Source organism: Euprymna scolopes, chromosome 16 (genome assembly GCF_053919585.1).
Source record: "Euprymna scolopes isolate OS-2025 chromosome 16, ASM5391958v1, whole genome shotgun sequence".
Lineage (NCBI taxonomy): Eukaryota > Metazoa > Mollusca > Cephalopoda > Sepiida > Sepiolidae > Euprymna > Euprymna scolopes.
In genome coordinates, this window is record NC_136497.1 from 136255904 (window position 1) to 136281172 (window position 25269).

At 34.5% G+C, this 25269-nt stretch overlaps 1 protein-coding gene across 3 annotated transcripts in view; it reads right to left on the bottom strand.

Moving 5' to 3' along the window:
• Nucleotides 1-4776: 4776 nt before the first annotated feature.
• The window catches only part of LOC145296114 (glucosaminyl-phosphatidylinositol-acyltransferase PIGW-like), a 51819-nt gene continuing 31326 nt past the window's right edge, over nt 4777-25269 (bottom strand). For all 3 annotated transcript variants that reach the window (XM_080142256.1, XM_080142257.1, XM_080142258.1), the window contains exons 5-7: nt 11618-11759; nt 5589-5688; nt 4777-5106 (exon numbers count right to left, since the gene is read on the bottom strand). In XM_080142256.1, the coding sequence (XP_079998382.1) occupies nt 4826-5106; nt 5589-5688; nt 11618-11759 (523 nt within the window). In that variant the 3' untranslated portion in view covers nt 4777-4825. The remainder of the gene's footprint in view (nt 5107-5588; nt 5689-11617; nt 11760-25269) is intronic.

Here is a 25269-nt window from a genome sequence, read left to right on the forward strand (position 1 = left end):
TTACCATTGCTCCCAGGTCCACTCTGACCCGGAGTGGTAGGACCTGTTAGGGTTCCAAGTATGGGTTAAATAGAAACCGACTTGCAAAAAACAAATATATTTTATTAAAAAAAAATTTTCTTCAAAATCTTTGGATTCGGCATTAAATAACCCGAAAAGGGTTGATATGCCGTAAAACAAAACCAACCAACCTAAGTAATTACTGCCTTCCATAGTTGTTGTCATCTCACCACGTTTTGGCCAACTAATCTTCTGACCAGTTTTGGGTAGAATTGAAACCGCTATCTTAAGACAATGTTCACCTGGAACAACAGAGATTCAACGCTTCTATCCATTGCGCCACGAAGGCCAGAGGAATAGTTGGCTGCAACGTTGTGAAGCAACAACATTGAAGATGAGGATAACAGTCCACAAACAAACAAACAAATAAATAAATAAAACAAATTACTCATCTTAAAAGATTCCAATAAAAAGCTCATAAGTAATTTAAATGACCGAAAAAAAAAAAAAAAATTTTTTTCAAGCAATTTTTCCCAAAGACGTGAGAATCTCAGCCATTGTTGGAAGTGGTCTGTCCTCTGTTGGATGTGCACTTCTATGAGGTCCACCTTTCCAAGCTTTATCTTCTCATCCTCTGAGAAGAGGTTAGTTGATTGATTGTTAATCGCCTGAGGTTCCTCTAACAAAGAATGGGCGTTGGCTGTTCATATCCCACTTTCTTGACCTTGTGTCACATCTCACTCCCCACCCCTGTGGGAAGGAGATAAGCATAGAAGTACAGAAGATTCTCATTTAACAATTTTTTTCAATAATCTGAACATGTTATGTTACTTCTTGCTAACCAGTGCTTCCAGATTTCCGTTGCAATTCTTCAGTTCACAAAAAAGTCTTGAATCTATTAGGTCCTGTTCTATCAAACTCCAATCCCTGTCACATCACCATACTATTTCATCCCTATATTTGTTTGGTACTCTTGCAGAATAAGAACCGTGCTATTGTCAGAATTTTCCAGACAATTTACATTAAACTGCAGAAAGGTGACAAAATACTGAGCCAATAAAATCACAGCAGCCAACGTCATTTAAGAAAATATTTATTTGTTATCATTGGTTTATTGTGAATAAAAAAACAAATATTCATTTTGATTTGAACAATCATATAAAAAAATTGTTTGCGATCAGTTCGTTATTCAATAAATATTCATGAAACTTACCTTCAATGATTGCTTTTTTTTTTTCTTGATTTGAATTTTAATTTCCTTAAAATTTCATAGAAATTCTGTAATAATTTTTCATTGGAATTGTTTTCATTATTCAATCAATTTTTCATTGAATTATCTTCGTAATATTGGAAATATATTTCATTGTTTTAGCGTTTGTGAAAAGAAAAATCATTTAACTTCTGGTGTTTTATGTAAACTGCTTGGAAATTTCGGATGATAGAATGGTCTTTATTAATTTATTTATTGCGGACTATTATCCTCATCTTTCTTAGTTATTGTTTCACGTTTCGGCCAACTATTCCTCTGGCCTTCATCATGTAGTAACCGTAACATCCGAATCTCCTAACTGCATTCTCAGCAATTACTGCCTTCCATAGTTGTTGTCGTCTTACCACGTTTTTGGCCAAGTAAACCTCTGACCGGCTTTGGATAGGATTGAAACCACTATCTTCAGACAATTCTCACCTGGAACCGTAGAGATTCAACGTCTCTATCCACTGCGTCATGAATGCCACTTAGAATGCAGTCAGAAGATTCGGAGTTCCTACCCTGTCACGATTATCACCTGACGAAGGCCAGAGGAATAGTTGGCCGAAACGTCGTGAAACAACATCTAAGAAAAATGAGGATAATAGTCCGTAATAAATAAATTAATAAATAAGACTCATCTTAATAATGAATTCCAATTAAATAATATATAGAACGGTCTTTATTCTGCACAAGTATCTGTTTTTTCAAATAGCTATGCACATATCTAAAACATCTTGTTATACGTTTTCTTTTTTCCCTGTTTTTGTTGCCATTATTTCAATGTTTGAAATCTTCACCTTTCCTAAAGACGTTCGTTGATCCAAATGAAACTGGTAAACCTATCATTTTTTGATGATTTATTTTTGTGTTTAATTTGTTTTTCTTTGCCAAAATTGGTGGGAACCAAGCCTCTGCTCAGCTACTTTGAACTTGACAGACTGAGCACACAACTCTCTCGCGTTTTTTATCACTCTTTTACAGTGGTTGCTGGCAGTCCTGAAAGCAGCTTTAGTTTCAGTACATCTGTTATGTTGGAAGCAATGGAAAAATTGATTTCTGTCCACAATGGCTAATTTGTATATTTCTGCTGTAAATAGGTATACCAGGCAATTTACATTAAACTGCAGAAAGGTGATGAAACGCTGAGCCTGTGGAATCGCAGCAGTCAATGTTATTTAAGAAAACATTTATTTGCTATTATTGGTTTATTATAAAAAAAAATATTGATTTTGAGGTCCTTGTACAGTTTAATCAAGACATTCAAAAATGAAAATATCGAAAAAAAAAAAAAGGTTATATTGTAGGTATCCGTTTTGGACTGAAGATCTCCGAAAAATATTTCATCTAATTTGAGAGAATAGATTTTTTTTTTTTTATAGCGGAAAAACACGTTCTGATGAGAGCGCGTTGAAGTCAGCCATTATGGAATTTGTTGAACATGCCATGGGGAGATAACTCCATGTAAAGTGCCGACACTCCCTCCCCATCTTTATTACTAGCTTTTTTTCCTAAAAATCGAATCTTTTGCTTGGTATGATAACAAATTGTTTTTTCACTGTAATTCAAAAAAAAAAAAATACTTGATGAAATTAAGTGAAATTTTTTTTCGGAGAACTTCGTTCCATAATGATACGTACAATATAACCTTTTTTCGATATTTCCATTTTTTATGTCTTCATTAAACTGTACAAGTACCGCTTTCGATTTCAACAAAAAATCATAAAAGAAAAAAAATTATAAAATCTTTTTTTCATTTTTTTGTCTGCTATCAGTTGTTTTTTTTATTCAAAAAATAAATATTCATTCATAAAACTTACCTTAAAATGATTGGATTTTTTTTTTTAATTTTAATTTTCTTCAAGTTTTGTAAAAATTGTCTGATAATTATTCATTGTATTTTCTTTGTTTTTTTTTTATTAATTTTTCATTGAATTATCTTCGCAATGACAGAAATAATATATTTCATTGAAAAAAATTGGCCAGTGTTTGCATAAAAAAAAAATAAATAAAATAAAAAAAAAAATTTTTAAATCACAAAACTTTTGTTTTGACACCTTCCAGCATTTTATATAAACTGCCTGGAAAATTCTTATGATATCAGTTTTTATTCTGCATAGTTAAGAATTTTTCTTAAAGTACTTCCATGGAATGTACTCCAATGAACTTACTCTCTCAATGTAAATACCTGCAAAATCCAGCAGCAAAATCCCGTCCCTTCACTATAAAGGTTCTGAGATTGCAGAGATAGAAAATGTTCTATGCCACACCAATAGCTACTTTCCTCAGACTGACAGAAATTCTTTCCCTGCTCTCCCGACCATTCCAACATGCAGAAATTTAAATGTAATCTGAACAAACATTTGCTCCCTTTAAAAATATGACATCTATCATAGTAGCCCCTTGCGTTTCAATGGCAATATGCCTTGGTTTTATTGAAGTAAAAAAAAAAAAAATTTTTTAATTTAAAAAATTTTTTTGTAAATTCACAGCCTTCAACGTTTGTAATTTAATTCCTGAAAGTCATAGTAAAACTCTCTGAGAAAAAAATTCAGTGCAAGTCCAGAGTTAAACATAATTTTAAAAAATACAGAAAAATCTTTATGATGTATGTACCTGTCATGGAACGAAAACATCATATTCCAAAAATCATGTAAACTGATCATAGTTTTTTTTATTTTATATAAAAAATCATTTTTATCAATTTTATTTGTAAATCGTAGCCATTACATGACTGATTTTGATTTTGGATATTCAAATGGAGTTGTCTCCCTTTATTTAATGTAACATCACAGTTACTTTGCGACTGTAGCAGTTGGCTCGGGGGTCCGAGAGGTTTGAAATGTAACAAACCTCTCGGACCCCCAAGCCAACTGCTACAGTCGCAAAGGGACAAACAAATAAATCCAACTTGGCTTTTTTTTTCTGTTTTAGCAAAAGGCATTTATTACCGTTACTTTCCAAACAATGCCTGCTTCTTGTTTTTTTTTTTACTATTCATTTCGTCTGCCATGAGATTAGCAAAAGCCTGCTGTCTCGACACCAGCTTAAAAGTCTCTTGCTGCAACTATGGGGCCACACGTTTATCTCGCCTGGCGTGCACTTTTCTTCTCTTCCCGACCATACGTTGGCCATAGGCAACCATTTCTCGTCTTCAACTTTATACGTCCATCTTTTTCGATGCGTACTTTGCTTCACCCGACTACGCGCTGCCTTTTTTTTTTCTTTTTCTTGTAACGCAAGCCAGCGCACACTTGCTAATTTGCATAGTGCTCAAACAGCTGCTGTTGCTAATACCTTCACTAGCTATCTCAAGACACAGCAGTATCGCTTCCTCATAAAATATGATTTTCTTAATTAAAAAAAAAATTTTTCAATTTACATGATTTTTGGAATATGACATTTTCATCCCACGACGGGTACATATATCATGAAGATTTTTTTTTTTATGTTTGATTTTTTTTAATTGGGTTAAACTCTGCATTGCACCAAAACTCGAAACCAAACAATGAAAAAAAATACAGGTGTTGTGAGATGTGGAAGCTGACTTGACTGTGCCACATTTTTTTTTTTTATTCACCAGAATCTGAGGGCAAGATTAAAGTAACGCAACACGTTCATCGTCATACAGGAAGTGAACATATAAGCAGTGAGAATGGTCAACGCCTGCCACGGTGGAGCATACAAAGTTTTCACAACCAAATTCACGGCTCCCGTCAGAAGGTTCGAAGTCAGAAAGAAGACGAGGCCATTATAATTGATGGCATCAAGCAGGCAGACACCAGCTTTCGACTTTGAAGGAACTGCACAAACTTCTGAAGATTTTGCATTTGGATTCTTCTTTTGCTTCCGGCTGGCTGGAAAAGAAAGAAAATTAATATTGCAGTAATAAGTTTGAAATAACAAACTAGGATTTTCTTTGCTCTGTCAAGCTAGACTTCAAAATAATATTTTTACTGGTCTGTCAAGCTGAAATATGAAATAGGATTTTCTGTGTTCTGTCAAGCTCATGTTTGAAATGGTATGTTCACTGGTCAGTAATATTGAAGTAAACACTAGGATTTTCTTTGCTCTGTCAAGCTCAAATTCGAAATGATATTTTCAATAGTCTGTCAAGCTGAAATATGAAATAGGATTTTCTGGTCTGTCAAGCTGAAATAGGATTTTCTTTTCTTTGTCAAGCTCAAGTATAAAATAGAATTTTCTTCCGTCTATCACGCTTTAAGTTTGAAATAAAATTTTTGTCGCAAAGTATACAAAAATTCTTCAAACTATTCTTTTTGTTTTTTTTCTATTTAGCGTCAGATAAGAATGGACAAGAAATGCGGGTTTTACTCACACTTTTTGAGGTTGTTTTCTTTTTGCGTGACACTCAACAAGATGCTGAGTAACAAATCAGCTGAGAGAAAAATTGCTAAAACCATCGAACAAAGGCCAACCTGGAAAACAAAATTTTTTTAAAAAAACGAATGAATCGCACACAATGCATACCGCCCTTCCAACTCTTCTCTCCATAATGAATTTTTAAAAATGATAAATAAATAATCTATAAAAGTGAGAATGTATGTGTGTGTGTGTGAGGACACTTCTCAACCTATATACTCAACAAATATTTTATCTATAGAATTTGGTATGCAGCGTATTCAGACATGTGGAAAAGTTTTTAATCGGTTTTCCTCTGTAAAAAGAACCGCTAAGGGGTCAAAATTGGTATGGCGGGAGGCCACCAGATTTTTTTGTTTTCAACTGTTTCACGACTGCGCATGCACGGTCGTGAAATATGACAGCTTCCTTATGTTAAATATGAGTTGGTTTGAAAAGATTTTTAAAAGATCGTGTCAAGCTGGTGTAATGGTTATCGTACTTGACTTACTGTCTTTAGGTTTTGGTTTCGATCTCGGCTTGAGTAGGTTTTTTTTTTTCACTTACAAAAAGTGAACTGTTTAGAAAAGATAAACATAATACTCACATGCACATTTCAGTTTCTTTCCGTTTTATTTACTCAATTTTTTTAAAGGAATTTAACGTTACGTTTAATACCTACAGTATCTCTGTTTATAATAAGAAATCTACATTAATTAAAATATAATATTTATATGTATTTTATGACCAGGCAACGCCGGGCAGCCTGCTAGTAACTAATAAATAAATACTAAATACAAAATGAAAGTTTAGTATGCAAATTCAAAGCAGATTTTTTATAAACAAACATTTATCTATATATATAAATTTTCTATCAATTCTTATCTATATATATAAAAGCGAAAATGTATGTATGTATGCATGTATGCTTTTCCTCGATGTCCACAAAAGGCTTCTTTCAGAGAAGCGCTTGCTCGGTTCACAACTTCTTAAAACTTTTTATATCATCTATAAATTGTAATATCTCAGAGTTACCCACGGAGCTCGCCTGTCTATTTAATTTTATTGACTTTCAAACGTTAATTATTCGACATTTCCCGCATCGGCACGCGTTACATTCGGTTTTCGGTATAAAAAAAGCGAAACTCGACTCTAATCACAGCCAGTTGTCTCAAGAGAGCTAAGTAACGTTTCTTCAATGTCGACTTTGTCATATCAGACTGTAGCTTTCATTTCGCTCCTCCTAATAAACAGGGAGCGGGTTTTTAAAAACAAACAAACCGATTTATTCACCTCATTCAAAACTGTCCCGCACAAAATGCTTACTGCTGAATACCTATCACTGTCACGTCAATCAAAAACGCGCACCTGTTTTTTTTTTAACACTTTACTATTTTCCAACTGCGTGTCGTGAAGGCTTCGTGTTTTTTTTTCACGGGCACCTGTTTTTTTTTTCACATTTTTGGGGTTTTTTCACATACCCCGAAAAACACCCGGGCAACGCCGGGTACCCCTTGCTAGTTTGTTTATAAATCAAACTTTTCAACATAATCAGATCTTCGTCAGGGTAGACAGTTTTTTTTTGTTTATTTACTAGCGGGGGTACCCGGCATTGCTCGGGTGTGCCGAATAAGGAAGCCCCCCCCCCAAAAAAAAAGTAGGCAGTCCAGGTTAAGAGAGGTGTTAAAAAAAAAAATAAAATAAAGTAGTAGGCAGGCAGGCTCGAACCTGTAACGCAAAAGAGGAAAAGAAGGTGAAAAAAAAAAATGTGATGTCTTTGCCAATGCATCTAGGGCAAAACAGGAAATCGTGAACATCGAAATTAAGGCTAGTCAGTCGAAAGGAGTTGACTTGCAAAAGTTTTAGCATAAAATCGACCCCTCCTTGTAGAAAATTGGTGAGTTAAGGGTGAAGGAATTAATGTTTTTGGCCAATTTTTCAATGTTTGTCATCCGAAAGATCGAGGTTTAAAACGATACTGGTTTCATCATGTTCCAACGTGTCTGTCGGAAGTTTTTGCAAGGCATAAAAACATACACACATTTTGCTCTTTATATATATATATATATATATATATATATATATATACACACTAGCAGAAGTACCCGTTGTTGACTGGGTTCAAAAATAGCCTACAGAAAATGGACTGTGATTGATGAAAGTATGATAGGTTATGAAAAGGAGGGGCTTGTAAAGAGATAGGTTTTGATACTCAAAAATTTTACCCTAAGCAAAATGTGATGAAAGTAAAGATAATTTTCGCGAAAATATATTTTTTATATCAACTTTGTTTCCATTCATAGCCAAGAGTGACCAAACAAAATGATGTTTCCTTACAAAGAGAAAATGTTATATATATAATAATATAAATATACAAGAAATAAATGTTACCATAGTCAAGAAAAGTTACTTTTATGGTAGAAAAGTTCATTGGTTTGTATTTTTAAGTAGTTTGTTAAAAACAATTTTTTTTTTTTTAATTCACGAATCGGTTTTAAAAAAAATCAAAATGGCAGTGACTTTGAAATGGAGAGCCCCGTTTTCAATTTGAAAGAGGGCCACCGGAGCATTCTGTGTTAACAATTTAAGAGAGTTCCGTCAACGTAAGGAATATTTATAAACATATTTTAATGTTTTCCGTTATTTTGTGCTTGAGGAATATTCGATTATGGCATGTGTAGTTTTTATAAAAATTCATTTAAGTAGTTATCGCCTCAAATTTCGTTTTAATTTCGGTTCGTCGAAATTATTTCAAGTAAAGAGCATTAAAAACTATTTCAAAACAAAAAAAAAACATGAACAACTTTTATTGACTATGTTAACATTTATTTCTTGTATATTTATTTTTTCGGGTAGTCATTTGTTGGCTTTTCTGCTAAACACTCTTACTAAATAATATCGACTAAATATTGAAAAACAAAGAAACAAATAATGAAGCTTTACATAATTTAGTAAAATAATCCGAAACAGCAAAATGCGATATTAAAAAAGTAAACACGTAATCACTTTAGTTTTTTAAAGCAAAGAATCGATATAAATATGAATAGGAAGAAAATGGCGCTCTTTTCAAGCAGAACAGCTTTGTTTCAGTTTTACAGTATTGAACGGTGTAGTATTGCGCCATCGGATTCAGGGTTGTACTATTGTAATGTAAAGAACACGGAGAAAGGGTTGTAATCAACTGAATTCCTTCTAGTACACTGACAAAAAAAAAAAAAAGCTTAAACAGATATATAAATAAAAATAAAAAGGTTATGTAAATGTTTTTAAAGACATGTAATCACATGAGCAGGATTTTTTCCTTCTTTTGACAGGATAACAAGTAACGTTCTTATTTTTTATTATTTATCTATTTTCGAAAGAGTGCAACGTGCAAGTGGAGAAGGAAAAAAACAAAGTTATGCAAAATTTGTGTCGAGAATTGTCTAAAGTTCCGACTTTTTTTTTTTTGGCTTTCACTTTAATAAGAACGTGAATTTATGAGGTGAATTTATTCGACACAATATGATTCAACTCACAAAAATAAATAAAAGCTAACATGAATTAAGATAAAAGTTAAGGTGTTATTGTGGACCCTCACCCCTTTTAAAAACCTTGTTAAACTTTGTGACATATTTCCATTCTATGGAGGTCAGGCGCGAACGAACACCCAATAATTTTATTATACTATATTTCTTCAAACTGAAACATAATTATCAATGTATACTTACGCAAATAGATATGAAAAGTCTTTGTTAAAGTTTGTGCCATATTTCCATGGAGTACAGGCGCGAATGCAGACCCCACAATTTTATTATACCATCCCTATTTAAGTTGAAACATACTTATCAAAGTATTCTTATGTACATATATATCAAAAGCCCTTGTAAACGTTTTTTTTTTCATTTTTTATTTCCATACTTTGGGGACCAGGCGCAAATGTAGACCCCACAATTTTTATGATCAAACATACCCATTCCTGATCCTCGATACATCTTCTATCATTATATGTAATCAGTTTTTTAAAATAGTCAACCATATAGGAGCCTATTCGTGACCAGACACACACACGTTCAGCTTTATATATATATATATATATATATATATATATATATAGATTATTTTAAATGATAATAAATAATAAAACTAAAGAAATAAATAAAGGAAGAGATAAACAAATAAATAATAATTAATAGATGATGATGATAATATGTTAAGACATTTCATGTTCGTGCATACATTATCACCTTTCACACGCATTTTAAAAACTGAGATCATCGAATCAACAGAAACACTGATTCATGATTTATCTGTCTCCAAGGTAAAAAACATACATTATACGCAGATATATTTTCTCAAACATAAAAAAAACTTGTGGATGTGGTATTTAGTTTTTCACTTTAGTCATAGTTTAAAATCAATTAATATTTATTATTTCATTATTATTACCAACAGTCGAAGGTTTTGTTTTAAAAAAATCAAATAAAAATACAGATAATTAAAAGAATCATTTTTGGCATTGGAAAGCAGACATTTTTCCGATCCCAATTAATCATCCAACACTAATATATATATATATATATATATATATATATAAAATTGACTTTGTCAATGTGTGTGCAAAAATGCTCTACCAAACTCCTCTCTGAATATTTGGTTTACAGAGTTGAAATTTGATAGACAGGTATTTGGATCTGTAGCACACTTTTGATTTGGTTATTAGCCAGCAAAAATTGCTGCTAAGGAGTCAAAATTGAAAACAAAACAGTTGGCCTTGGCAGGGTAAGTCGTATAAAACAGTTCTGCTGTTATTTTTGCACATGCTCAAAATCAAACATTCATGTCTGAAAGTCATTTCAGTTTTAACCCTTTCATATCCATCAGTTGGTAGCGCAGACGAAAAAAAACGCTGGAGTAATAAATAACGACTAAGGCTGAAGTATTAAACATTCTGGTTTTGATTCTAACAGATGGTACCCAAGTCATATTTTTGTTATGCCTTTTGAAATCATTTCTATATATTGTATAATAATCAACAGAGAATTGTCTCTTTAATAAATAAGAAATTTGGATGAATTTAAATATTGATGTGTACTTTATAACCAGGCAACGCGGGGAGGCCTACTAGTGATATAAATAATTATAATTTAATAATACATTTTTTTTTTTTACCTACAGACACTAGCTTATGCAATCATCAGTGTAAAATGAAAATTCCTACCAGTCAGGAGATTCGAACCCAACCACAAAGCCACCTCTGACTCCATTTGCTAAGCCTTTACCTCAGGGCCATCAAGCATTTGTCACGAGATTGACGGAAATTAATAACCAATAAACGTTCAATTTGGGCGCAGACAATCCTGAGTGTTCAAACGATGGATATCATGAACGTTGCATAAACGTTAGTTGATTTCTTCTTAGTTTATACTTTCCAGAGAATGCTTATTCTTAAGTATTCTTAAACGAACTTGATAATTATTATTAAATGATAATTATTCTTTTTATACCTACAGAAACTAGTGTTTTATGCTTACGCAATCATCAGTGTAGGATGACAAGTCCTGCCAGTCGGGAGATTCGAACACAGCCACGAAGTCACCTTTGACTCAACTTGATAAGCCTTTACCTCCTGGCCACCCAAACACATGGCATATAATCACATTTACATATCGAATCTTATTAGATCACCGAAGTTAAGCAATGTTAAGCTTGATTAGTAACAGATGGGTGACCATTTGAGAATTACCAGGTGCTGTATGTAGGAGGGCGTTGACATCTTTCTGCAAAAACCTAACGGCATCATCTCCCTTAACAGGATATACATGCGATTGGGGGGTTTAATATTTCCTAAAAATATCCTCCTTCAGAGGAAGCCAGTTCAATCTGCCTAAGGTGAATGTTGCTTCATTTATTCATTTTTTTTTTCATCAACTCGACTGAGAGTTGAACCCTGGTCCCCAGATCCATTAGCAAACACTATTATGAGAAATTAGTAAAATCTGGAAAAGAAAACAAAGGACAACTTACGATCCAGATGACGTAAGGAAGATTGGCCAAACGCCGCGAAATCGGACCGACAATACGGCAGCAGAGTTGAAGGCTGACCCAGCAGCCAATGGAGAGTGCAGTCAGACCTTGCAAGCACTTCATCCAATGTAGGAAGGATTTTCTGAAAAAAAAAAAAAAGTCAAGAAAGATACATTACTTATGAAAGTTTGGTCAACAAAAAAGAATACATGACTTGTAGATTACAAATGTAATGTTACCGAAAAACTAATATTATATTGCGTAAGGGTTGATAAGACATGAAACTGATAGTGACCAGATAGTTACAAATTTTGCCAGTATATATGGCACACAATATTATGGGACTGCTTCTCAGTTGACTATGTTAAATAATATCCTCTACCTCTACAAGGCCATGTACGGCACAATCACATTGACACAGCGGTTCTCGCCAGACCACCAAAGTTAAGCAACTTTGAGCCTGGCCAGTACCAGATGGGTGACCATTTGGGAAGACTAGGCACTGTATGTACCTTCTGGGAAGGTTGGGCGTGGGGCCAGCACCCTCACCCTGTAAAAAGAACTCCTCACTACAAAAACATCAACAAAAAGTTGTAGACGGCCTATGCTCATTCAGGGGCTCAATGTATGGAGTAATGTTTGTCACGTTTGTGTAAGTGCATCTGCTACTAGACATCTCGCTCCTGGACAGGGTTCAAAAGAGAGTCGCCAACCTGATAGGTCCTGAACTGTCATCCAACCTTCAACCTCTGTCCCATTGATGAAATATTGCTGACTGTTCTACAAGTATTTTAATGGTGGAGGCTCTGATGAACTACAAGCTCTTGTATCCCCTCAACGTAAATACCCCCGACAAACCCAGCAAGCAGCAAAATCCCACCCCTACACAATAGAAATCCCTAAATGTAAGAAGGCCTTCTACTCTAATACTTTCTTTTCCAGAACTACTAGACTCTGGAACTCCCTTCCGGGTTCCTGTTTTTCCAACTGTACTGACATGCCGAAGTTCAAGTGTAATGCAAACAGACATCTTGCTGCTCAACTCCCTACATAGTATCTCTGCAATTTATGTTCCTGATAGTACATCAAAGTGGCACTGTGTCTTGTTTGGGGTGAAAATGTAATAAAAAAAATTTTTTTTAAAGCTAACTCATCTCACCCACTCAACATCGAGTGATGTCATACCTACTCCTTCACGACAAGATAATTGAAACCTTTGCTTAAAGCCACAATTATCCCCCCTTTCAATCATCAGCAGCTGTCGTCATCTTTTGCTAATAGCATCACCACAAGTGAATTTCAAACCCTTGTTTGTTCTCCAGAAATCAGGTTAACAAAAAAAAAAAAAAAATGGATCCCGCTTGCCCAATGTCGACACAACAGCTGCAAATCAGTCTGTTTAAATAATCACATGGAAATCAATAACGTTCAAAACTTTAACGTAAAACAAACAAATGTATTTCGAACTAGAGCCACTCTGAGAGTGCACACCTCCACCAACTAGCTGACGAACTACAAGCACTTGTACCTCCTCGACGTGACTACCCCCGACAAGGAACTAAGTCCTACCACTTTACAGTAGAGATCCCTAGGTGTAAGAAAGCCTTTTACTCCAATAGTTTCTTCCCCAGAACTGCAAGTCTTTGGAACTCCCTTCCGGGATTCTGCTTTCCCAACTGTACTGATATGCAGAAGTTCAAGTGTAATGTGAACAAACATCTTGCTACTCATCTCCCTTCATAATGCCCCCGCAAATTATGTCCCGATAGTAGCCCCCTACTTCAAAGCGGCACTGTGCGTTGTTTGGGGTGAAAATTGATTAAAAAAAAAAAAAAAACTGACAATAATGTTTTTCATGTTGCTTCCAAAAATGTACACATATACAAACAAACATACATCTATATATATAAAAGGCAAAATGTGTGTGACCATTTCATGTATGTCTTTAAAAGGCTTTTCTCGCACACGCTCCCGGGGTCATTACTATCGCTTAAAACTGTGTATATAGGTCCTACATAATAATATATAGGATTTGGGAACGCATGTAGCTTATAAGATTTATTTACGCCGACTTTTACAAAATTATTGCTATTTTGGCTTCTCGCGTGTTGATTGGGCTTTTTAGTATAAATAAACTGAAACTAAACTCAAACGGACATTCTCGGCATTGCGCCGGGAAAAACGTCCAGCGTGACTTTTTGACCTTCTTAATTAGATCAAATGGAAGCAGCAGAGTTAACTTTTATTGCGCACGCCTGTTTTTATAGTTAAATAAAGTAAAACCTGTTTAACGTTGTCTGTCGCCGTGGCTCAATGGTTAACGTAGCACAGTTTTTTGGGTTTTTTTTGACACATTAATTTCCAACTCAAGGGTACGGGTTCGATTCTCATACTCACCTACAAAAACATTTTTTTTTATTATTATTATTTAACACCCCTGCCGGAGTTTTGATTTACCTCAAGACACCCGGGCATCGCCGGGTACCCCCCGCTAGTCTAATATATAAAAGGCAAAATGAGCGCGCATATTTGTGTACGTCCACGAAAGGCTTTTTGCGTCGGGATTCTCACGTCGGTTAGATTCCGCGAGAAGTTTTCTTATACTTCCCAGATCATAATATCTCGCATTCGCAAAAGACAGTTTCTTTCATTTTTTTTTTGACCGAATTTTAAAAAATTCCCGCCGTCCCATCATGTCGGCTGTTTTTTTGTCTTTTCGTATAAATAAAGCGAAACTAATCAAACACAACCACCAACTCCTGGCCTTCCGGCTGGGTAGTATCTGTTCTGTAATTGGTCCTTGTTCAATGTAGGGAAAACCCTTCATACTGAGACAATTACTATTTATTTGGATACTGCCAGAGTGCCCCCTTTTTTTGGCCTTGCTGGTTTCCCCCCTCCCCCCCCCAACATTAAATACAACCTCTGTGGGAGGTTTAAAAGCAACGACATTTCTGCAAGTCATCTTTTTGACTTATCACTAGCGCCGTGACAACAGCATATTCTTTTCATTGTTTTGACTCTTTAGTATATATCTGTTAATATCTTATATATTTTTATATAGACTGATGTGGTTCTCGGTTGATTAACTGTGTCTTACTGTGTTGGAGATATACTCGTGAGTCAAAAGAATGAAAAGAATATTCTGTTGTTACAGCCCTACTAATCGCCTGAGGCACCTCTGCCAGGGAATGCCAACAGAGCTGCACAGGCATTTTTTGTAAGGTCAAAGTACTCCTCCTCTGGGCGCTGACTTTTCAATCCCATTTTTCAACCCTCATGTCACATTTCTGGCGGTGGGAGCTAAATAAATACCTTCAGTGTATTTTAAATAGTATGTGACTAAATCCACTGCTCGGCAGTACATTTCAACCTGGCAACACCGGGTATACACAGAATGTTCCCTATCTTGGGTTGAGCATATTGAGAGATGATAAAACAAACTGCCAGTTGTTTGTCAATCTATACCATTCAACGAAACACGTGTAAGATGTACCATACAATCAATAAAATAATATGAATGTTATATAAACATATTTGTGGTATTATTGCTTTTTTTATAGCCTATTATTGCTACTCTTGACCCCCCCCTCGTCCTCTGTCAACTTCAGTTCCCAATCCGTGGTCCATGGACCCAAAGTAAGTCATCATAGTTGCTATTGCGTGATTCTCTATTGTATAGCACAGATTGACTAATGTACCTTGTATGGTGTTTTTTTATGTAAACAATCAAGATACTATATAATTATTAGTCTTGTTAATACAGTAGATAAGATAATTTTTTTTCCTTTCAAAAGTATAGAAGAAAAGAGATGTTCATTACTATGATGAGAAAAATATGTTTATTAGAATAAAGAAATTGATGACAATGACAACTAACCAGGTTAGCAATTAAGTCTACAACTCTATACACAACATTATAGCCGCTTTTATGAGATGTTCAATGGATCTGACGGTGGCTGGACAAAGACCATCCGTTCAAAACAGCATCGTTGTATTATTCCCAGATATAACTATGAACTTTTGGCTACTTAGTTATCGAAACTTGAATAGATATGTAATTGCTTGAAATTAATGGATGATTTTTAATCAATTTTGAATAACATTGAACATTGATCGAGTTATTGGTCATGCCGGGTACGAGTGGCACTAGTCCCATCTCCGCCCCTGATATATATACATATATATATATATATATATACTTTATTAACAAAACCAAGACTTCAGAAAAGGAATTGGTAGCAACAAAAAGTGTATTTCATTTTAAGTTACAATTGTTTCAAGACCGGTTGGACAATTTCAAGCATTATGGCATTTGAAAATTAAATAATGTTCTATTGTTAAAGTGTTTTTTATTCAAGAAGTCTGAAGAAAGGCTGATTATGTGAAGATTTTCAAACGGCATAATGTTTGAAATTGTCCAACCGGTCTTGAAACAATTGTAACTTACAATGAAATACACTTTTTGTTGCTACTAATTCCTTTTTTGAAGACTTGGTTTTGTTAATACAGTATATCAATGCTCAATTATGAAATATAATAATTTTGTAGCTTACTTTTTAAATCATCTCTTTTTGGCTTAAAATTCATTGGTATATGAAAATTTACTGAATTATACGAACCCAGTAAAATTCAGTATATTACAAACAAGTAGATATCTCTATAAAAGTGAACGTGTCTGTGTGCCTGTGTGTGTGTGTGTACATTCGCAATAACTGTCAATTTTAGGTCTATAGACTGGAAATGTGATATACAGTGTACTGAGATTTGGGGAAATCTATGTGTATGGGTTCCGGACAGAAATTTGGCTGTTAAAGGGTCAAAGTTCAACGATTTGACCTTCGAGAACTCTACCAAACTCCTCCGACAATTTGGGGTCTAAACACTTGAAATTTTAGATATAGGTTCCTTGGACATGGATCTAACTTAATAACTTGATTTGAGCCCAAAAAAATAAATGTTAAGGAGTCATAATAGGGGTCAAATAAAAAAAAAATTGACCTTTTTTTTTTTATTTGCTTTTTTTTGGCTCAGCATACACCTCCAAACACCCGGGCACCCATGCTATTATATCTATAAAAGTGAATGTGTGTGTGTCTGTCTATTTGTCTGTGTACATTTCCCTTCGCAATAACTCTGTTAATTTTCAGTCTACAAACTCGAAATTTGGTATACAGGGTACTGAGATTTGGGAAAATCTATGTGATCGGTTTTCGGCCAGAAATTTGGCCTTTTAAGGGGTCAAAATTAAACGATTTGACCTTTAAGAACTCTACCAAACTCCTCCGACAATTTTGGGTCTAAACACTTGAAATTTTAGATATAGGTTCCTTGGACATGGATCTAACTTAATAACTTGATTTGAGTCCAAAATAATAAATTTTAAGGGGTTATAATAGGGATCAAAGTTAAAAAAATTGACCTTTTTTTTTTTTTTTTGCTCAGCATACACCTCCTAACACCCGGGCAACGCCAGGCACCCATGCTAGTATATATATATATATATATATATATATATATATATATATATATATATATATATATCCCAAAAAAACCTCTGGCCTTGATGGAGGAGAGATTAAAACTTGCTGCTATGGTTTCAAATGATCTGAAATAACAGCAAGGGGAGACTGGATTCCAAATATTTTTCATATGTTATATCTCCTCTCTTTTGGAAATAGGGTATGATTATAAATATCTCCAGTATCAAATAATCCTTATACACTGTGAAATTTACTTGATGTATGAAAACCAAAGAGGGAAGGTATAACATATGAGAAATATTTGGAATCAAGTCTCCCCTTGCTGTTATTTCAGATCATTTGAAAACATAGAAACAAGTTTTAGTCTCCCCTCCATCAAGGCAGGAGGTTTTGGGGAAATATCAGCTATTTTGTAATTCATAATTGCTAAATAAATACCTTCAGTGTATTTTAAATATTATGCCCGGCAATACGTTTCGACCTGGCAACACTGGGTATATACAGAATGCTCCCTATCTTGGGTTGAGCATATTGGGAAGTGATAAACAAACTACCATTAGCGTACTAAGCAATGCTCTTTGTGAAAACAAATCGAGCTTAGGCATTTGGATAATGTTTGAATATCATTAATTCACATGCCCGTCATAGCAGCAGCTGAATAGCGTAACAGTTAAAAGCACTGATTGTCATCTGCACGGTCAAGTTTCAAACCTGTCTTGAGGTACCTGCTTGTCTAGCTGCACTGATGAGCTGTGATACAGCAGAACAGTACTGTATGTGGATGACTCTCTCTCTCTATATATATATATACTTTTTGTTTTACATATCGCCTGAAGGGTCTCTAGTTACTAGTAACTAGCTGACCGAAATATGCTCATGAATGTGTAGCGACATTAATTCTTATGTGAAACAAATAAAAAGTATATCTTGCTCTACTTCGGTATTGAGCACTTTTGAATTAACCTCGTTAAAACTTCATTAGTTGCTTTACCTCTGGAAAATATTAACCTGGAATATATATATATATATATATATATATATATACACACACACACCAGCAGTTCAGCCATGCTTTGCCCAGGCCCTATGTACTGTTCATAACTTTATATAAATTAAAAAGTTTTACTCATGTCCTGGTAACCTACATCTAAAATATCAAGTGTTTAGACCCAAAATTGTGAGAGAAGTTTGGTAGTGTCTGTGAAGGTCAACTCTTTCAACTTTGACCTCTTGGCAACCAAATTCTTGCCCAAAAACTGATTAAAAAGCTTCCTGCATGTCTGAATACCCTTTATGTAAAATTTCAAATTTTTAGACTCCAAATTAGCTTAATAGTTTGCTAGAGACCACAAGGATCAAATCTTTTGAGCTTTGACTCCTTGGCAGCTAAATTTTCGGCCAAAACCCGATTAAAAAGCTTGCCCTATGCTTGAATACACTTTATGTAAAATTTCAAATATTTAGACAAGAAATTGGCTGAGTAATTTGGTAAAGACCACAGAGGTCAAATTTTTTTTAACTTTAACCTCAATTTTGACCCCCTTAACGTTTATTGTTTTGGACTCAAATCAAATTAAAAAAGTTTGATCCATGTTCCAAGTGTTTAGACCCAAATTGACAGAACCAATTTTTCGATATTTGTGGTCGAAAGGGTTGAGCTTCAAAATGATACTGATCTCGTGAAAATCCATCGCCTCTGTGGAAAGTTTTTGCGAGACATACAAACATACATTCATACATACATTTAAACAGACAGGTGAGATTTGTAATATAGATGGATTGAATTAAAGTTTAAAATGCAAAAGTCAAGTATCATGCTTTAATTGTGCTCTCAGTACTACTGTTCAGTTTCCAGACACAATGTAAGTGTAGCTGCCCATGTAATTGTGAGGCAAGGGTTGTGAAATCCTCAACCATGCCTCTTCTGAATCGGTACTGCTTGCGGCCAGTGGCAAGGAGATGTCCAGAACAACTAGAAACAATGTCAATACTCAATATAAGCGGAGAGCACATACAGCACCCATAATTTCCAAATTGTTACCCATTTTAGTACTGACCAGGCTTAATGTTGCTTAACTTTGACGATCTAACGGGGGATTGGTATGTCAACATAATTATGCCGTATTGTGCTCTAAAGTGTAACATTCATTTCAAATGCACCCCTGTCATATCAAAGAACCTACTGTTAATTTTATATGCCTGGCCTTACTGTTTGTGTGGTAATGGCTTGAATTTAAGTTTAAAAATGGAAAAGTCAAATTTAATGTTGCAAGTGTTCTTTAAACAGAAACATTCATTTCGAACACGACTCTGTCATAACAAAGAACTTACTGTTGATTTTAGATGCTGAGACGTTCAGCTTGTGTGGTAATAAAACTCCTCAAATGCACTTGTGATATTAGGCTGTGTAAGGTGTTAACTTTAGTCAAAATCGCCTGTTCCTTCTTTCATCGGATTTTTTTCGACTATCGATACTTATCAAAGACATTCTAATACAAAAACTATCTAAGAACACTGCCAGGCACATAAAGTAACTCCGTGTGAAATTTCATAAAAATTGACCCAGCCGCTTTCGAGTTCATAGGGAACGAATTCACACACACGGACACACACAGCGACAAAGTTTCTTTTTATATAATAGTAGCGATATGTGTGTATGTGGAGACGTCTACCTGGCGTGACATCATAACTTTATTACAGAAATAGTTATCGCTCTACCCTTAGCTTCCCTAAAGTATTATTCATTACAAACAATAATGCATTTTAATGACAAAACGGAAGACAAATGAAGAAAGGCATGCTGGGAACAAAAAAAAAAGAGATTGGATGAATGAAATGATTGCAGCTAAATCGACACAAGGAGTTTTTTATCTGTTCCGGCATATACTACAATCAAAGACCATATGTGGGGGCAACCCCACATATAAGTTATTGGTCAATGTAGGGGAAACCCTTCATACCAATTGTCACTATCCAGTTCCCCTACTCCCCAGGGAGCTGGTCCCCATTTCTTCTTCACTCTCCACATTAAAAAAAATCGACCTTGTGCCTAATTTGCTCAGTGGGGGAGCAAATAAGTACCCTGTTCTTGTCTATAATTTGTTGCCACGTCTGGGCAACTCTTGGACTTATAATACCCTCTCCATCACCATTCATAAGCGTAAATGCAACACGGATTGAAAAGTTACGGCAATGAACCAGTAACAAATAAAACGGTCACAGGCAGAGTAGATATGCGCCAAGAGGATTCTGTATTTCGCAAGATGTGTTGACCCAGCAGAGGTCAAATTAGGTCAAATTAGAGGCCAAACGAGTCATCAAACACCGAGATGTCATTCAAATTCACCACATTTTTGAGTTTTGTATTTGTTATCTATCATGATGTTTGTAAGTTTTATGCTTTCCCAAATTAGTTTAGTAGCCTCAGGTCTATTGCTAATGATTACATAACCATGGCTTAATAAAGGAAAAAAAATTGATCCAGTACCAGTGCAGTGGCGAAAATAATGATGAAAAGCAAATGACATATGACAAAAAGTTGAAATCGATATTGACTATAATAATAGCAACCACTTTCTCCCTCTCATCAACTGTGGACTGTGACCCCATCCATTTTGCAATTTCGCAACCAATAGCACAATAAGCCTCAACAAGTATTTTTCGACAACTATTTCCCATCTTTTACGACAGGGGAGCACCACATGAGATTTTGACTCATAACAGACCAACTTCTTGCAGCAAGTCAGGCAGAACACTATCAAAATTGAATGCATTATGCTAGGTTATGCGACTGTTGCAATAGTGTAGACCAGGCATGTTAAACACAAAATAATCTCAGGGGCGTACGAGTCAATTAATATTGTCATGGGGACCACAAAAGTTGAACGCATTAAATAAAAATGTTTGCTACTTTTTTTTTTTCAATTTAGAAGCATACAAACAAATTCAAATAATAGCGTACATGGTTTATACCTCATTTTTAAAGAGGGATAATACCGCATTTTTAAAGGGAGATAACACCTCATTTTTAAAGAGGGATAATACCGCATTTTTAAAGAGAGATAATATCTCATTTTCAAAGAGATAATACCTCATTTTTAAAAAGAGATGACACCTCATTTTTAAAGAGAGATGACACCTCATTTTTAAAGGGAGATAATGCCTCATTTTTAAAGGGAGATAATGCCTCATTTTTAAAGGGAGATAATGCTTCATTTTTAAACGGAGTGGGAGGAGAGGAGTCAAATGAAATATTATGCTGAAACATATAAACTCCTGCCAAGGAGTTGTGGAAGAAAAGCAGATCATTTCTTCATGCGGGCCACACGTGTGTCTACGATGGGATTCATGCAAACCACAGGCCTTGTGTTTGACATGCTTGGTGTAGACGACATGTCACATTGCACTAAGCCATACATATACCCATCAGTAGCAGCTAAATTTGTCCAATGTTATGTGTTGAGTTTAGGGATATTAAACGTGAAACATATTAAAAAATCTAAAATTTAGAGTTTAAAGAAAAATAAAAAAGTATTTATTGTACATAAAAACAAAGAAACAAAAATATTTACAAATGATCTAAGGGAGATAAGCAAGTTCTTAATTCAGTCTAGTTTACGTGTAGAAGAAAGAAAGTTATTGAAAAGTAATAAACTAGCAGAACTCATGGAAATGTTTGGTGCAAAAATATTCAAAACACATAAATAAAATGAAAAAAAAAATAAAACAAATAACGATTTTAAAAATTTTTTAGTAAATCCTTTTTTTTACCTTTTAAAGCTAAACCACCCCTGCTCAGGTGCATGCTATTATAAAAAACCTTGACACTTCAAAAGCATGTGGACCTGATCTTATCCCAGCTGTGCTATTAAAAAAGTGCTCAGCCAAAGTGGCTCCAGTTCTCTCCAAACTCTACAACAAATGCCTTAATGAAGCTTGCTTTCCGGGCTGTTGGAAAACTGCTTCTGTTGTACCAGTATTCAAGAATTCTGGCGAAAGGACAGACCCATCAAATTATCGCTCCATTAGCCTCCTCCCACTTTTTGCCAAAATATTTGAGACCATAATCAACCATGCTCTAGTCCATCATCTTACAGATGCTAAACTACTGACTGACAAATAATATGGATTTAGACAAGCCCGTTCCACAGCAGACCTCCTAACTGTAATCTCAGAACGTATATACCATTCACTGGACAAAGCGGGGGAGGGTAGAGCGGTAGCTCTAGATATATCTAAGCTTTTGACAGGGTATGGCATGAGGGTCTCCTCAGGAAAATCAGATCATACGGTATCACTGGTAGAATACTTAACATAATTAAATCCTTCTTAGATAAGAGAAAAATCCAGGTTGTCCTCGACGGTCGTACATCTAAACAATATGATATAAATACGGGGGTGTCCCAGGGTTCTATCCTTGGACCTCTATTGTTCTTGATATTCATAAATGACCTCCCCGACAAAATTGCCTGAGATGGGTATATATGCTGATGACACTACACTCTATGGCAGACACGACAGGAAGACGAATGAACACATTTCTAAAGAAATAGCAGAAACACTAGAGGAAGACCTCCAATCTGTCGTGGAATGGGGACATAAGTGGTTGGTCGCGTTCAATGCTGCCAAGACTAAACTAGTTTCATTCAATAATTACAAGAAACCCTCTCTACCACCCATAGCAATGGCCAACGACTCTTTATCTGAGAGTCCATCTTTCAAACTCCTTGGCCTAACGTTCACAGGAAACATGAGTTGGAACAATTACATTGAAGGCATTGCCAGGGCCGCTGCAAGAAAGGTGGGCTCTCTCTACCGTGCTAGAAAACTACTAACACCCGAAAGTATCCTATACCTCTATAAGGCCACCATTCGCCCATGTATGGAGTATTGCTGCCACATCTGGGCTGATGCATCTGCTACTAGTCTTTCGCTCCTTGACAAGGTTCAAAAGAGAGTCGCAAACCTGATAGGCCCTGAACTGGCATCTAAGCTTCAGCCTCTGTCCCATCGACGAAATGTTGCATCCCTCTGCCTTTTCTACAAGTATTTTAGTGGTGAATGCTCTGACGAACTGCAATCACTTGTGCCCCCACGACGTGAGCACTCTCGACAAACCCGACAGGCTGCTAAATCCCACCCCCACACTGTAGAGATCCCTAGATGTAAAAGATCTTTTTACTTCAATAGTTTCTTCCCCAGAACTGATAGACTCTGGAATTCCATTCCAGGTCCCTGCTTCCCCAACAGTACTGACGTGCAAAAGTTCAAGTGTAACGTGAACCGACATCTTGCTGCCCAAATCCCTACATAGTACCCCAGTAGTTGTTGCCCCTGATAGTAGCCCCCTACACCAAAGTGACAATTTGCCTTGTTTGGGGTGAAAATGTAATAAAAAAAAATTTTTTTTTTTTTTTAATTTATTTAAAAAATTTAGATTTTTTTCAATGAAAATTCAACATACAACACATTTATTTATTTTTTTTAAATAATTTTCAATATAAATTATAAAGAAACAGATGTCAATTCATTCGCACATTATTTTTTTAAATTTTAAAAAGAATCTATCATAAAAACTTATTCTCCGCTCAACATTACTTTTTTAAAATAAAATAAAATAAAAATAAAATAAATAAAATAAAATAATAAAATAAAATGAAAAATAAAATAAAAATAAATAAAAAATAAAATAAAATAATATAAAATAAAATAAAATAAAATTGCCAATTTGAAACCGTAAACAGACAACCATGTTTTTTTTTTTTTGCTTGTTTTTTAAATTTTTGGAGAGGAAATGATTTTAATGATTTTTAACTGATAAAGAGCAACTATAAAGGGAGGTAATTCGTTTCCCATTAATTAATGTTTGCGATGATGTTTTTTTTTTTTTTTGTGACACCAGATGTTGGAAAATTAAATTAATATTTAGATATTTCTTTGGTCAGAGAGAAGGTCAGAAAATCTTTATAATTGGCAAATATTCAGTTTTTCTTTAAGGGTTGCTTGTAATTGATTCTTTGACCGGATTTGGATTCCAGAAAATATTGACTAGAGTTAATTTAGTCATCATCTGACAACCTGGAGTGGCATCATGACTCAAACTACCGCATGAACTGATTAACTGAAGAGTGGATGCTAGCAGTGTTCTTTTATAGTTTTGGTGAATGGAAAGTTCCAGAAACACTCCAAATGGAACATCACAACTTAGAACATTCCAGAAGCTTTTGAAAAAGAATAGTTTTATATTCTAATTTTAATGTAATGTTTTTAATAGTAATTTATTTTGCTTGTAATTTATTATGCTTATTTCAAAAAAAAAAAAAAATGCATTGTTTTATATACACAATTCTTATTTTCAATTAACACAATATGCTTCAAGTACAGGTAAAGAAAAAAAAAAGATATTCTTTATTTAAATTTTGCATGGTTAATGCGACACTCCTGCTGATGACTTTTTTATTTTTATTTTTTTTAAATATCTAACCGTCACCAAAACCTACGGACTGACACACTCTCGCTCGCAGAATTCCACCATGTGCACAAAGAAAAAAAAACTCTTCATTGATAAGAATATAAAGTATCGAAATATATCTGATATAAGCAAATAAATTTGTTTATATAAAAAATTGCATTGCTTTTAGCCTTCTAAACGTATCCATTTATATATGTAATCCTTATTTTCAATTTTGTGTATGTATATATATGAGTTAAGATAAATAGTAAAGTTACATAGAAACTTTATGAACTTATCAAATCAATAAGGGTTACAGAAAGGGGAATAAGGGAGAAACCACTATAGATCATGGCATTTCGAAGCTAAATGCTTCTCGTCAAAAGAGGAGTAAAAGCCGGCATTATACAAAGTAAAGATAAAAAGACAACACCGACTTTGGAAACATTCAGATCAGAAATGGAAAAATTGTTGAGATAAAAATTGGAATAAAATTATTTCATAGGAAGCGATATGATGCAGATAAAAGAGAGAAGGGACAGACAAAACAATAAATGCTAAGAGAAGTTACAAAACAATATATAAGAAAATTAAATACGAAGAAAAAGTTTTTTAAATTTATAAAAATATTTAACAATTTCAAAAAAAAAATTTTTTAATTTTAAAAGTTTTTTTTTTAATTTTCAAAGTTCAAAAACCTTACAATAAAGTTCTTATAT